This window comes from Spermophilus citellus (genome assembly GCF_964194105.1).
Source record: "Spermophilus citellus genome assembly, chromosome: 7".
NCBI classification, from domain to species: Eukaryota; Metazoa; Chordata; class Mammalia; order Rodentia; family Sciuridae; genus Spermophilus; species Spermophilus citellus.
In genome coordinates, this window is record NC_138188.1 from 97,066,124 (window position 1) to 97,082,970 (window position 16,847).

The window sequence follows — 16,847 nt, forward strand, 5'->3', positions numbered from 1 at the left end:
CACTGTGCAAATGCATCTGTAGGTTCACTCATTTTAATCAATATTTCCAAAATTACACTCTCTAAAAATTATATTTCCATGTGACAGTGTCACTGATAGTTTATGAGCATACTTTCATCTCCATACATTGGCCAAAGTTGCATATTATCAAAATTTTTCAATTCATCATATTGATAGGTATTCAAATTTATCTTTATACATACAGTAGGGCATATTTTTACATTTTGAATTGTTAATGTATTTTTCAATCCACATATTAAAAATTGTTTCGTCCTGTGTTTTATTGTAGAAGAGCTATTGTAGGCAAATTAAGCTATCACCATGAGTGGTTATCCCATTGACTTTATGGGATTTTTGTTTGTATGTTTGTTTTGCTTTGCATGTAAGAGTTTAACATTTATTTGTAATCATAATTATGACTTAGTTTTCTGATTGTAGTTGGTTTAAAAATGTCTTATCAATTTTAGGATTTCCTAAATTGGGTTCAAAGGCAATCATTAGTATTATTATTATTATTAGTAGTAGTAGTGGTAGTAATAGCAGTATTTTTGCACAATTAAAAATTTCCCCATTCTTTTCTAAAAAGGAATTGAAGGAGCTTACAATAAAAGATATATATTTTATTAAACTAAAATTAGAACACCAAAATAAAAGGAAAAACAGTGCCATAATTATAAGGTAAATTTATTTATTTAAGAATAAATAGGATTAATTAGTTAACTTAAGTAATCTTACCATTAAGTCCCACTCTGAATTCTTGGTGATTATGACCACAGAACAATAACAACGTAAAAGGACACATCAGGAATTTTTGTTATAAGGAAAGGGTGCACATTGATTCTTTGAGAGAAACATCATGGTGTTAAATTCTGATAGCAGTTTATCACATAGTCATATTCAGAGGAGTTTGTGTGTTTGGTTTATTGTTTCTGTCATTTCAGGGATTTTTGTCTGTTTTTTTTTTTTTTTCGTAACCTCCATCTCCTTATTGAAGTAATCTTATCTAAATGACCTTTTACTGCCTGTATTTGCTCTCTTATATCATCCTTTAATTCACAGAACATTTTAATTATGTACATCTTGAACTCCTTCTCTGTCATTTCTTCTGCTGTGCTGGCCATGGATTCTAATAATGTAGTATCTTGATTTGTTTGGGGTACTTTCTTCCCTTTTTTTTCATGTTGTTGTGTGTCTTTCCTTCTAGCACTGCAGATCCGCGGTGTTACCTTTTTTTACACTTTAGGTTATAGTGCCCCTGCAAGATTCCAATACCTCTCCTTTGAGGGAAAGAACAATGTTAATGATCCTAATATACAACCTTAAACCAAATGGTTGCTATTAAGGCGTTCACAGTTTGTCACAATATACAGAAGTGGTGAGTTCAATTGATTTCCACAATATAACAGTAGGTTTGCAAAAGGGTTTACAGTTTCTGATGGTGGACAAAGAACCAGGAGTGAGGTATAGGATAAGATGTTGAGGGGGTAGGAGGTGAGGATATAGAGTTATTAGATCTTAGGACATATGAAAAAGAAATCTGAAGAAGACAGTAGCAGGGGAAGAGAGAGGAAGTGATCTTGGGGAGACAAGTAAGTGGGGAGACAATAGAGTATATAAAACACACATAAATATTTAAAAAAATAAAAATGTAAAAACAGGAGATAAAAGAATATACAATACAACTGTAATATACTATTCAGACATCCCCATTCTCAGTATCCTAATTCATGCACAGCACTTGGTTTCACAAATGTTGGGGATGTGAGGGCAGGAGAATAGAGAGGGATAAAAAAGAAAAAAAGTCCTGAAGAAGAAACAAGGATTGTTTTGGTTCAATATCAGAATCTTTCCTGCTTCCTTTCTCCTCCAATAGGTGGTGTTTTCTGTTATTTGCTGGTATCTCCACCCTCAGGATGTTGTAGGTTACCAGGGTGGAAGGGTTGGTCTTGGGTGTAGGGCACCTGGAAGTGGGGTATGGCACCAGTTGGTCCCAGATAAAAGACTGCACCCCAAGCATCTCCTTTGGGGCCTGCTCATATGATGTGGGTGCTTGGTCTTATCTCCTTATATCGCCTGTAGACCTCACAGTTCCTAGTCTCTAATTTAGTCCCTAAACTGTATTTCACTCACCCTCTTTCTTTCTACTTCCTAAATGAAAGACCTTTCTCCCGGGAGGTCTTGTGGGTTGTGCTCAGGGGTCTGCAAATCTGTCTCGGAGAACTGTTTTGTTTTGCGCAGTCACTATACCAGGTTAACGGCTTCCAGGGAGAGGGGTGAGTTGGGGACTATGGATACCTGTGCAGCCAGTGTTCCAAGCTGGGAGTTACCACAACTGAAGATGGCAATGAACGTGTCCCAAGATGGAGACATCTGCTTTCAGCCATGCAGTGTCAGGTCGGGGGTTGGGAGGTGCGGGCTGTGGCATTGGGTGTTCAAAGGGGCAGTGCAGCCTCTGAGGGTGTTGATGGGGCTATCCTGGTCCTGCCTGGGCTCCACACTGGGACTGTGGGGCTCTGGAGTTTGTATGTTTGTTCTTCATTTTTGTTTGACTTCAGCAAGACTTATCTTGGATGTTCCTAGTCAGAAGTCCTTATCTGCCTGCCAAGTCCTCCTATCACATACATTAGGACTCTGGACCATTAAATCCAGCTGGACTTCAATCCCTTCTTTGAATGACTGTATTTACCTTATTAATTCTGAGTTGAGAGAAATCCTGAATAGGACATCTATCATTATTGCTAGAAAGTTAGAACTGTTAGAAATTTAGGATGGCGAGAAGAATGGAACATGGAAGAATCAAAAGTTGTCAGTTGTTCAGGCTAAGTATTTGACCCAGTTGAAAAATGTGATCTGTTGTCGTCAGCCATTGGGCTTCCTTAGAAATCTGTGACTTACTTTTCATCTTAAATTTTTCTACATCTCTCCCTTGATGGACATCTGCTCTATTTTGTTAAAAACATTGAGCTGTGTGCTCTCTTGGAAATTGCTTTGACAGGTTTCCTTCTGGAGAAGGCTTTGACAAGAAAGCTGTTGGTGTGTAAACAGGCAGATCCTGGCAGATGTTTTTAATTTCTCAAATATACTCCTGTGGAATAGGAGGCCTCTGAAGCTTAGAGCAGCATCCATTGTTACAAGAGACATAAGTCCTGCTTCCTTTAAGACAGGAAACTTCAGGGGCACCTCAGGTTACCCTGCAGCAGCTTATAATGCAAGTGAGAGGCTGATAGGTCTAAAGGAAAGAGTTTTCACTTACTACTTTTCAAAGACAGGGAGGCACATATTAACTCAAGAAAAAAGACAAAAGGCTCAAAACAAATGAAAAACCCTGACCATTTGTTTTGGATATTCTTCTTCTGGTAATCTTTTCACTGGATTATTTGCTTAACGAAGTATATAATATTCATTATAATCAATTCAGGAATAAATATGGAAGGGAGGAATATGAAAGCCACTCTAAATTTTAACTAAATGAAGGTTTAACTAAATGAAGGTTTTAACATTATTAATGAAGCCTGAGATTCAGCATTCTGGAACTTACTTTACCCAACACTTACTTATGCACAGGAGTTGGAAATATGCTACGTTTAAAGGGCCATTGTGAACCTGCCAACCACCACCTGAACCAAAAGCTGAATGGAGTAGCTCCCGCCTCCTCTTTCTGACCAGTTGTTCCATCTATGGTGGAAAGTTCTGCACCCCCAACTCCTTTGGTTGCAAGAGGGTTCTAACAAGATATCTGCCCCAAAAAGGGACAAGTGGAAAGTATCTTGTTCCTACTATCTCTCACCTTTCTCTGTGTGGATTAGATTACCTCAGAGATGGCATATTTGAGGATGCATATGTATGTGTAATGTGCTTATTAAAAATGTCACTATATCAGTGTTTTCTATCCATTACTATAAAAAAATCCCAAAGAAGTTAAAATGAACTTACATTTACATTTTCATTTTTTTTTTTTTTTGGTCACCATAAAAGAAACAATTCATTGGCTGCTGCACCTTGGCTCTCTATAGGGTTTCTTTATTTGATTAATTAATAAGATTACAATGTTTTCACCTCATTCTATCATAAACATTCTGTCTTAGAATGCCTTTTGATTTTCCTTCTTATACACAGCAAAAAAAAAAAATCTCACAGATATTTCCTAGATGCCATGTATTTCTATAAATAGCTTTTATTGTTTTAGCAACTTCAAATTTCTAAAAATTTTTGAGTTATGTGCAAATACCCATCATGGCTGCTCTTTATTATCTTTATCCCCCTACTTACTTATAAAGTTTATCCTTTGCAGATTGTTCAGTTGTTTTGTCTTTTCTTAAAGCTTTGCTTCCACCACTGAGAGATATTTTTAAACCGCCTTGGAAGTGGAAACCTAATATGTAATGTTGACCCAACAGGATGTTAGCCTTCCTGAGCTTTCCTGCTGGGATGTCTGTCAGTGATTCTGGAATGCCATTCACTGTGGCAGGCATTCCTCACAGCCTGAAATAAGCGCCCAAGTATTAAGACAATGAGCTCCATTGTTTGTGATAAAAAGGTCAGCAGTTGTTTTATTTGATAAAATATTGGACTTGAGTGACAATTAAATCCAGCAAAATGTCAAAGCTTGGAAAAACCGGGTTCCCTTGTTCTAACCACCCTGAGATATTGTATGCTCTATTATTTAATCTCCTTAAGTAGCTACAAAGTAAAGAAAAAAGAATATGAGTAAAGAACACATTAAATACGACATGATGGAATGTTTTCTTAAAGTTATTAGGATTTATAAATAAGTTAAATAAACCTAGTGAGGTATAAGTAAATTTCAACAGTTATTTTGGTTTATCTGAATATTCTTTTTAAGGATTAGGGAGTAATTAGTCTTCAATAATTAATTGGGTCGCTGTTTTCAATCTTTAATTGTAAAATTGCCTAATTACTGACTTATTCATTCAATATATTCTTTCTTTTTCAAAGAAAGATAAGAATCAAATACATGGTATGTCAATACTGGCATGTCCGAAAGACACCACCAGGTGATACCCAAGATTGTTAACCTGAAATTCTAGGAAGAAGAGGCTCTTTTAATTTTACTACGTTCTCTTCTCAAACAATAGGTGGTCATATTTGAGCTGTGTGTTATGATCCACAATATTCCTTTCTTCTTTGAGTTTTTGCCATTAACTTTGTTCAAGACTATATGTATGCCCTCTTTCACTTAATTTGTTGGTTGGGTTTCTCATTCCTTGCCAAGGAACTCAGTATTTTATGAAGTAAATGAATGTGTCCTATTTTCAGTCATAAAACCCATTGTATCCAGATAGTGTCTTAAACATCATCTACAAGAAGTTCTGTAGAACAAAGACAGCAAATAGTGCCATAACAAAAAGTGAAACATTAGCTGGCAACATTGAATGTGAAGTTCTAAGCATTTGGGGAATTGCCAAAATGATGTGCCCTTGTTTTCCTACCTTACACTGAAAAAGAAATTAAAAAAAGCATGAATTCTCATTTGCAGATAACCCTAGAAGTGACATCACAGTTTGGATAGAAATTCAAGAGGCTTCCATAGGAAATGAGAGAAAATATTGAGCTTGCAATGAAGGTGGACAGCATGCTTGAGAGGTCCCAGAGGAAGATGTCTACAGTCCTGTCTTAGTTCTAGTTCTCTGTTGTGCCAAATTTTCTCTGTAACATTGCAGAAACCATTTCAATCTGTCTATACCACAGCTTCCTTATCTTTTTAACCACTTAGTTATTTTAGCTTTAAAATAATATGGATTTGTGCATTGAGGTTGGTTTATTCGAGCTTATCTGAGGACATAGCTGCTGAGGATAGCATACCTCTATGGGAAAATGTATTAGAGTTCAGATTAAACTGTTCCAGGGATGCTTTGAGTATCTACATGGTCATGGAGGTTGTGAGACAATAGATCTACAGCTGGCTTGTTAGTCAAATCAGGAAATTATAGTGTGAGAAACCCATTTCTGTGTTGATTAATTTCAGACCCCAGAAGGGATAAGCGAAGAACAGAGGACTCAGGAGTTAGCTGCAATGGAAGATGCCAGAATCACAATTCTGAACAACCTTGAAGAACTTGAACAAAAAATCAAAGATATAAATGACCAGATGGATGAATCCTCCAGAGAGGTATAAACCATGAGCTCACCCTCTCCTTTTTCCCTTGTAGCTTAAAAACATTTCTGCTCACTAAGACACAGTTCTCAGAGGCCAAATACATAGAGGTTGACACAAGCAGACATCTGTTCAATGGGTACCATGTGTAGAGCAAAAGTGCCCTATATACCTTTATTTTCTTTCTGTTTTTTTTTCTTAATCAGATGATAAAAAAAATTAAGCCATCTTTAATGAGCTTTAAACCAACTTTCTCTTAACTAGTATTATGTGTGTCTGATCACAGAATCTGTTATCTGAAGTACCCTATATTTAGGTATTCAGCTTCAAATCTAAGCAACATTTTTCTGAGCATATTACTATGAGTTATATATCACAATATCACTACAGGGCAGTTCCACACATGAATTAGACATAAACCCAGCTTTCTAGAGATTTGTGAAACAGGGAGCAGATAGCACATATTCTGTAACTCTAATGGAAGATAGTGGCAATTTTATGTTTCTGTCATGGAGTGAGAGCACATAATTATTCCTGGTGAGGATCTGCATGTCTGCACTTACAGATGATGTCAATAGCCCCATAGAGGAGTAAGGGGACTGCTCACCTGTCATCTTGTGCATAGACCCTGGAAGCCCCTCCTGCCAGCATTGTTAGGAATGCGGAGCCCAAGTGCTGGGCTGGAGTAACTTTCACTCCTTGTGCCCTAAGGACAAAGACAAGGCTGTTCTCAATGTGGTTTGTGACAAGGCTATTTCCAATGTGGATTGTGCTTGAATCTAAGTAAATAGCAAAATATCTCTGAAAAGTAAGCAGAAAGGGGGTTGTACTAGAAAAGTTAAGTGACAGGATGGCTAGATTTCTTAGCAAATACACTCTGGGCTCTCCAATTTTCTTATATAGAAAATTCTGAGTCTCACATGGGCTCTTTGGAGTGCTCTCTGTGTCCCCCAATCTGGCTGATATGGTAGTACTTTTTGACATCGTTATCTATTAAACTGTGCCAATGCAGTGGGCAGTTGAGAATATTCCTGAAGGTGAAATATTTCTGAGTTTTGTTTTATGTCCTTAGTTGGATATGGAATGTGCTCTTTTGGATGGAGAGCAGAAATCTGAAACAACTGAACTTATGAAGGAGAAGGAGATTTTGGATCATCTAAACCGGAAAATAGCAGAACTGGAAAAGAACATTGTTGGTGAAAAGACCAAGGTAAAAGAAAATTATATTTGAATGCAATTCTTATGGTTAAAGCTGTGAATTTAAATGCTAAATGGAATTACCATATTCTTGGATTTGTGTGTCATGTTCCTGGAGATAGCAGCACCATAGAAAAGTTCTAGATCTCATATTGTCACAATACTGTCAGGTACTGAGCAGGTGAGGCAGAGAAAGCAGAGCCCATATGAATGATTTGCAATCTGATATTTCGTGGCAGCTCATTCTATTTGAGGTGAGTTGCTTTTTACTTTTCCATCAGCTTTTCTGTTTCATTTTTAGAAGAATTTTTTCCTTTTTTTTTAAAGTATAATGAGCTTTTTTTTTTTTTTTCTTAATCACTGTTGCCCTGTAAGGTAGGCTTTGGCATATTCAAATAAGGTTGCCTCTTTTTTTTTTATTTTCCTTTCTATTAAAAAGATAAATGGGAGCCATTCATCTTACCTGTCTTGCCTTGCTATTGTCTCCAATGCAAGTGCACTGCTCTTTGAAAAATATGTTGAAGTTTTCAGGGGGTTCTCACACACTGCCAAGTGAAAATTGTCTATGAGACACTGACACTTAGCGTGGATGAGGTCTTCTGTATATATTTCAGGCCACAAACCTGTATGTTAGCTGATATCTACTAGGGGAAATATGGAAAATTACCTGCAGATTTTAGAATTCTAGATGTTAGTTTGTCTGTTTCAATTTTTCCTTCCCTCTGAGAATATTATAAATTTCTTTCATTATGATTTAGCTACAGCTAACTAAACCTGATATTAAAAATAAAATTTTGATTTTAGAAAATAAAAAGCAAATGAGCTTTAGCACATTTTTTCTTACCCATCATGTTCTCTACTAAGCTGAGAAAAAGTAAAATGTTCCTATTTGAGTAAATACTAATGGTCATGTGTGGAAAGAATTTCTGCTGAATGTGACTTCCTTTTTAGGCTCTTATGTGTTTGAGCCTATAAATAAGGGCATTTGATCTTGGTGCCAAAGAATGAGCTCAAAATGATATTATCAGAAATGGAAGTTGCGTTAAAAACTACACATCAATTTTTGGGTTGCCTACGTGTCAAAATTAAACTGCACAGCTTCACATTAAACTTTGTGGGGTCGGCTTTAGCTCAAGAGGTTACTTCCTCATGATGGACTTCCAATCCATCATATTAAACTTCATGTGTGCTCTTTCTACCTCCAGCCTTTGAAATAGTAAAAAATCTATTTGAGTAGTCAGTATGTTTTTCTTTAGAAGCTCACAGCAAGTCAAAGGATTGGTTTTCTAAATCTGCAGTGCAGTGGAATTCATTTAATAGCTTATGTTTTTCAGACTCTGCATTGATATAGTCAGAAACATTTTGTGAGGGGTGGAGTATTGGGGATTGAACTCAGGGGCACTCAACCACTGACCCACATCCCCAGCCCTATTTTGTATTTTGTTTAGAGACAGGGTCTCACTGAGTTGCTTAGTGACTTGCTCTTGCTGAGGCTGGCTTTGAACTCACAATCCTCCTGCCTCAGCCTCCCAAGTTACTGGGATTACAGGCATGTGCCAACGTGCCCAGCAATACAGCTAGAAACTTTTGATGGAGGCATCAGATGTCTTGTTTGGGCATTTATTAGTTTACAACAGTATTGCTTAATTCAAGGAGTATTTACTAATACAGTAGCATTAGTAAATTAGCTATACTATAGCATTATATCAATACTATAGTGTTATAGCATTAGTATTCATACTGTGGCATTAATACCATATATTAGTGAATACTACTTAAGTAATGCTGCTGTAAAGTATTACTGTTTATGTCATGTCGAAAAGTTTGTGGGACATAGGAATAAGGTATTGCTCTCCCTGCGAATCCTCTGCCTTGCGCATCTAGTTATTTGACTCTGTATAGCTCACTAATGGCACAGCCTACAAATTCTATTTGTCCATCATGAGTATCAATTCTGCAAAAAAGTGACGCAAGTTGAGTCAATGCTAAATCTCACTTCCTGAGGAAATTGCCATGTTTTCCAGACCCAAGGTAGAGAAGAACTCCAGGAACATAAGCAGAAACAGGCGAAGAAGCCACCCCCATCCCTTCTGTTTTGTTTTGGTGGCTTGACAGAAGCTATGCAAGGAAAGAGGACTGCAGGGGCCTAAAGTATAGTACCCGCTCATGCAGCTGTTGGGGGATTAGATGGTCTCAGCAGGCGGAATTATTATTGTCTGTCATCACATAGTGTGAAAAATGGGAGAAACTGGCTTTGGGTAAGGGGCTCCAGAAAGTGATGAGGGGAGTGGAAACAAAGGCTGGGCTAGATGATGTTACACTGTTCTTGAAAAACAGTCTTAAATAGAGACTCAGCACTGCTTGGCAGCATGGTTATGATTCTCACATAAGCTTGTTCTGCCATTTTATGACATAGCTATTTTGTACCTTCACTTTCTTCAAATCTCTAGCCCATTTTCCTCCCACTGGCTTAGAAATGATCTCACCACCTGCTTCAGTGAGAAATTGGAAGCATCAGTCTTCTCACTACCAAGGAAGGTGCTCTCCTCTCATCAAAGATCAGTCCTTATGGATGTGCCCGGAGTGCCATCCCATCCCACCTTCTCAAGCCTTCAATCAGTCCTTCTGCACAAACCCTGCGAGTTTGTTGCACTCTGATGTTGTCATGCCACCAGTATCATTTAAAAAATTATTGTCATTTAAAAATGAGCTACTATCCTATAATATGAAAATAAATTTCTACCTTATCTCTCCCCTTTTTGCCATAGATAAACTTTTCAAACAGTTTTATGGGTACACTATCTCTCTTCTCCTTCATTTCCAAATTAACCTTTCTTTTCCTTGCAGTTGGCTTAAACCTCCACTAATCCAATAGTTTTCTCATTTTAAGATGACGGAAGACCTCAGTGCTTCCCAGGCGACTGGTTGCTTTTCAGTTCTTTTGTGATCATACTCCTGAGCAGCATTCACTAGAGAGGACAGCTCCTATTCTCGGCTCTTTCTCCCTCCTCCTCATCTTTGCTCTGTGCATCACCCTCTTATGGTTTTCCTTCTATTACTCTTCTCTCTCTAATCATACACATGTCTCTAGCTCATGATGCTTTTCTGAACTTCTGACTCATCCTGCAGTCCCCTGACATCTCTACTCAAGACACCGCACAGTTATTTCCCATTGAACGCATCCATAGCTAAAGTCTGATCTTGACTTTCTGCTTGCCTTCCCACAACAACCTGCCCCAAACTGGTCATGGTCCAGTTTTCTCAGTCTAGGAAATTGCATCTCTGCCCTCTGATGGGTTCAAACAGAAATCTAGAAATTGATCTTGACACTTCTTTTCTCCATCACATACAGCTGATTACCAAAGTACATCTCAATTACTTCAGTGTTTCCACATGTCCACTAACTGCATTCTTTCCTAAATCATTGAGGTCTCTTTAGTCCTTTTTCAATGTTTCCCTTCCAATCTATTTGCAGCAAATGAAACACGGTGATTTAAAAAAAAAAAAAAGGAGAAGAAGAAAGAAAGAAAACAAATTAGAGAATAGAAATCTTTCAGTATAACACTCTGGATTGTGCCCCATTGTACCCTATGTAAATCTAAATTCCCAGCTGTAATCTGTCACTAGTCTTTCTGTCACCACCTTTCCCATACTTCATACCATCCTTGCCTTGGCCTTCTTTTTATTTGTTCTAAGATCCATCCTCGATCCCATCCCATCACCCTTGGTCCTTCACACTGTTTCTCCTGCCTGGGATTTCCTTCTCCACACTCCATGGTTTCATTGTCTCTGCTTTCAGGGCTAAGGTTCCCTGTCTGTTTTTTAGAAAAGCTTTTCCAGATCTTTCTAGTTGAGATTATATTCTCACGGCTGTTCTTTTCAGATCTTTTATTTTTCATATTTTATAATTCACATTTGTTTTGGGAGTACTGAATATTTGTTTTCCCCTCTAGCCTGTGAAATAGAAGAAGGCATTGTGATCCACTGTTTATCCATCCTGTAGTAGGTGCCAAAATACTGCCTAGTATGCTTTGGGAATATTGTCCTTGGATTCTCCTGCTAACGGCTGGGCCAGGCTGGGCATTGCAGAAACACAGAGCCAAACACCTGCCAAAGAGCTATGTGTGGCCAAGTTTCAGGACAGCTGCTGTGAGCTGCCCAAGTGCACATGCCAGGGGCCCTGTAATCACATTGCCAGTCAAGCCAGAGCGTAAGACAGAAGGAGGAAGTGGCCTTTGCCCTTTGGATCACGTTTCCCTTTCCATACACCTGTTGCTGTGGTCAGATATAAACTGTGGAATGAGAAGAGCAAAACCTGAAAAGATATCCCTGCTGGGCAAGTTCCAGTTTAAATGTTGATAGTACATCCTGTCATCTTGTCCCTAGTTTTTTGTAGACAAGGCCTGTAGCCTCAGAACTTAAATCTTAGTGTAAAATTATTGGCAGTGTTTCCTTGGTTCTTGACAATGGTCCTTAATGTTATTTCTTTTAGTGGATTTGGAACTAATATTTTATTTCACATATTTGGTAAAAATTAATACATATTATGTGTGATTACCATTCATTATGTCACATAAAATGCAAACCATAGACATAATTATATATACAGCATCAAATATAGACAAGGTATTTTATTATATATTTATTGAACATTTTACCAGAGGTTCTGTGGGCTGGCCTTTTGCTGTCACAAGCATGACTAAGCCTGTTTCCATGTGACTTCAAGTTAAATGCCCCCTGTGTGCTGTATTCTCAGGTAGTAGCCATATCTCTAGTATAAACATGAATAAATCCTGAACAAATATGAGTGTCTGATTTGAGCATAAACTCAGAGGGGATGTTTATTTAGTGAAGCACTAAGTGAAGAGACCATCAAGTGAAAGGAGAGGAGAATGTTACCACTGGCCTAGTTTTCTGTTTTAGTTTAATGGTTTGTTGACAGAGTTAGGGAAGCTACCAGCCCATGAAACCCAGTTCCGGCAAAGTCTTCCCTTCACTGCCACTCCCCACTCCAAGGGCAAAGCCCAATTTTAGTACCTTCTGAGAAAGTACAGACATGTACATCTATTTATGTAGTTTTCTTTCATAAGACAGGTTGTCTGTTTCTGACTATATTAAAAATTCAAAACTAAAAATAGTTTTTCAGTTTCTGCTAGTTTTGGATTATCTGTTTCATCTATGTTCCTTTAGCACATAAATATCAAAAGTCAATTGTGCCAAAATCAAATAAAATGCTTAAAGAAAGGTTCTGCTTCCATCCTCTTACTGAAGTCTTTCCATTACCCAGATGTTAATCATAAAGCTTAAACCATCCTTTTGTAAATATTTTATGTCTTCATGTGGATATCTTGTGATATTTCATAGTCACTCTGGCCTGCACGCTTGTTTAGCTACCCAGAATTAAATGTGAACTGAAGGTTAGATTATTCTCCATATGATATATTCCTAAGTGAAGTCTGAAATTTTTGACTTCCTAGTTTTTCTACATAAGCATATATTACTAAGTAGTTAAACCGTATTCTCCATGACTATCTTGCCCAAGTACCTGTTACTTCCTCCCCCGCTTCCTTCAGCGCCAGGGGAAGGCAGTGAGCCTGGCCCACATTCCTCAACAAGTGTTCGTGCCTCCCAAGTGCAAAGCATTTGTCAAGGACCCAGCCCTTCCCATGCCTCTTTCTTACATTTCAAAGTTAGCTCCCTGGCTAGAGGAAGTGGAACTATATCGTGGGATTTGGGGATTAAATCAAGAGGATTCCAGATGGAGGTTATTTTTTCTGATGGTTGCTTATTTCATAAGTCTCCAGTGTTCTGATTTGCTATTTTTTTCTACAGTAAACATTCATCAATTGTGTAATTAAAATGTCAAAGCCAAAGGAAAAAATATCCTCAGAAATAGATAGAAGGATGTACCTCTTTAAGGAAAAACAATGGATTCCCAATTTGTTGACATGGGTCCATATCTTTCCTTTGTAGTTCCAAAACCTGAAAAGATTTTGGAGAAAAAGTGTCTTGTAAAATTGACTTTCATAAGTGTAGCTACAGAAATAGTAATATGTTTTATTAAAGGGTATTGCCCCAGACCTCATTGGAAATGCCATTTAATATGTGCAATATGAACAATGCTATCTGCATAAAATTCAGAATATCCTGAAATTTAAAACACTTCTAAACCTTAAATCATGGTATATGCATATATACAAATCATCAAAATCAATACATTAAACATAAATTTTTTATGCATCAACTATATTTCAATAAAGCTGTTTAAAATAGTTTCCACAATTTCATTCACAATAGCCTCAAAAACAAATAAAAAACCCTAGGAATAAATCTAACCAAGGAGGTAAAAGCCCTCTACAATGAAAACTAAAGAACATTGAAGAAGGCACCAGAAGATGGAAAGACCTCCCATATTCACAGATAGGCAGAATTAATACTGTTAAAGTGACCACACTACCAAAAGCAAAATAGAGATTCAATGCAATCCCCATCAAAATACCAATGACATTCTTCACAGAATTAGAAATTCTTCACAGAATTTAGGGAAATGTGAATAAAACCTACACTGAGATTTCATCTCACACCAATCAGAATGACAGTCATCAAGAATACAAACAATAATAAATGCTGGAGAGGATGTGGAGAATAAGTAATATTTTACACTGTTGATGGGATTGTAAAAGTACAACCACTATGGAAATCAGTAGGGTGGTCCCTTAAAAGATTAGGCCCGGAACCATTATATGACCAAGCTATACCACTCCTCAGTATTAATCCTAAAGAATTAAAGTCAGCATGAGAGAAAAAGGGAAAATTGGTGAAAGATATTAGCCAAATTATATTGCTATATTGTGTACATTATGAATGAGTAACAATAAATCCCACCATTATGTACAATTATAATTCACCAATTTTAAAAATTGTGGGAAAAAAGTTTTAGGGCTATGATTGTATCTCAGTGGTAGAGCATCTGCCTAGTATGTGTGAGGCTCTGAGTTTGATCCCCAGCACTGCAAAAACAGGAAAAAAATCAGATTAGTACTTACAGATCTAAAATAGATGACTCATCTTTGACGCTATGGGGATGTCTGCCTTCCACAAGTTTTAATAACTTAAAGAAAAGGGATTATTAGGATATGGAGAGGACTTTGGGTTGACTTTCCCTAAAAATAATGACTTAGGGACTACAAATTTTAACACATTGCTGCATCTGTTCCCAACCTAAGTCAGAGTTTCATGAACAGGAAGCACAGTTATGTTTCAATTTTAGATAAACAGAAAATAAGATTTTTTATATGTATGTCCCAGACAATATTTGGAACATATTTACATTAAAAGATCATTTCTTATTCATCTGAAATTCAAATTCAGTGAAAGGTGTCCTCTCTTTTACCTGGCAGTCCTTCAAGCTAATAAGGTAAGCCTCTTTTCAGGATAACCTTGAACCATCTGCTTAGTATTTCATGCTTAGATATGATAAAACGATTCTTACGTTGGTATTAAAGAATTTTTTGTGTGTGTATCATTGGAATTCACAGAGAGCCAGAAAGTTAAATTTTAGTTTCTTCCTTCAAGAATACTACTGAGAAGAGAGAAAACTTATTTATTGTCTTCTAACCCAAAGATCTGGCAAAATACATAATCCTATGATGAGCCTTGGACATTTATTCATTCGAGATTATTGGCAATTCTTGGATATAAGTTCAAATTATTTAGGGTAAACTTATAACCATTCCTAATTATTACATCAGGCAGGCACTCTGCATCTGAACTTGAAACCTATCATCTCTTGATTTACTAGCTGCATTTAATTTGAATGTAAAACAATTTACAGTTGGAATACTACTTGCAATAAAGGGCTTTTATCCTATGAAGAAATGGCACTAGGCACTAAGAACAATTTTTGATGGATCTTGAATTAATGTCTTGTGTCAACATTAAAAAAATCAAGTCATAATTGCCGCGTCACTCACATAATCTCTGGTGGCTGTCAGTAGTTCTCAACCTGGCTACCTGGTGTTAAACTTGGAAAGATTTTTAGAATGCTTGTGACAGTCTTTATGCTCCATATTTGTGACCCAATCAATACAGGTGCCTGGAACGTTGTATATGTAAAACCTCAGGTTATTCTAGTGTGCAGTCAGGGTTGGGAATCACAAATCTAATAGAACTGTGCAATATAAGGAGAATGCTAAAATTTCCTCCTTTCTCTGCCTCTGTCTTCTTTTAATCTTTGTTGAATAAATGAACAGACATATCACTATGAAAGCAAGCATAGTGAGCCATCTGTTTGCTTGGATTCTGCATTCACCAGTTCAACTAACCAAGGATCAAAAATATTTTTTAAAAAATCCATACTGAGCATGTATACACTTTTCATTATTCCCTAAACAAGGCAGGATAATAGCAATTTATATAGCATTTACATTGTATTAGGTGTTATAAGCAATTTAGAGATGGTTTAAGGTATGTAGAAAGATTTATATATAGGTTATATGCAAATTTTATGACACTTTATATAAAGAACTTGAGCCTTCACAGATTTTGGTATCCTTGGGAATCCCAGAAATTAAAATTCCTTAAAGACACTTAGGGACAACTGTATATAACGATTTTACACACTGGTTGATACTTTAATTTATCCCTGAGAAATTTATCATTGGCCATGTATAGCTATAGAACTTTAGGAATATTAGTCTTAAATATACAAAATAGGCAGAATCTCACAATAAGTTTGTGATCCAGCTGACTTGCCAGTACATCAGGAAGACAAGGCAAGGCAAAAAAAGAAGCAGCTTGTCTCTAGAGAAGTCCCTTTCTATTCCTGTTTTGTTAATGTCCCCTTGTACATCTGTATTGTTACAGAGTACTCCAATTCCTTATACTTATATTTCTTCAACAAAGTGAAATTTGTTAAATCTACTAAAAATGCATTTAAATCCACCTATTTCCTGAACATACACTTTTGAATCTTGAAAAAAAAAATGATGTTCTCTCCTACTTTGATGTTTGGAAAATTTCATCTATAGTTGTATCTATAGTAGTTGGGATAGATGAGTTTACCAGTTGTAATCTGGAGAAAGAGAATAACACTCAGTCTTCATATTTTATGTGTAAAAATCAAGAATCCCTAAACCATCCAATGCTATCTAGTTCATCCATGTATTTTACCTTCACTAGAGACAGTGATATTTCTCCTCTAATTAAATGTTTGCCTCCAGCTAATTTTCCTTTGAAAACTCCCTGCATGATAAATAGAAGAGAGGAATATCAATTTCCTTCTGGCTGGAAGTTGTTCCACTTCTGGCTCTCACGGGGATAATCTCACCTCTGTGGTCCTCTGTGATTTATGACGCAGCCCACCTGCCACTAGTCCTTCTCGAATCCTTCCCCTTTCACTTCCTTTGCCCTCACTTTGGCCCCACGGAGCTTTTGCTCTGAGACCAGGTGCTGGTCACAGCATTAGTGAAAAACCACAGAGAAGCTGCCGAAGGCCCTCATGGTGCTTGCTTGCATAATTCTCTTAACTGCCCCC

General features: G+C 37.1%; 1 protein-coding gene across 12 annotated transcripts in view; it reads left to right on the top strand.

Annotated features, from left to right (window-relative positions):
- The window catches only part of PHLDB2 (pleckstrin homology like domain family B member 2), a 98,259-nt gene that overhangs the window by 37,922 nt on the left and 43,490 nt on the right, over positions 1–16,847 (top strand). For all 12 annotated transcript variants that reach the window (XM_081300842.1, XM_081300841.1, XM_081300840.1 and 9 more), the window contains 2 exons: positions 5,987–6,130; positions 7,188–7,325. In XM_081300842.1, coding sequence (XP_081156968.1) covers positions 5,987–6,130; positions 7,188–7,325 — 282 coding nt within the window. The remainder of the gene's footprint in view (positions 1–5,986; positions 6,131–7,187; positions 7,326–16,847) is intronic.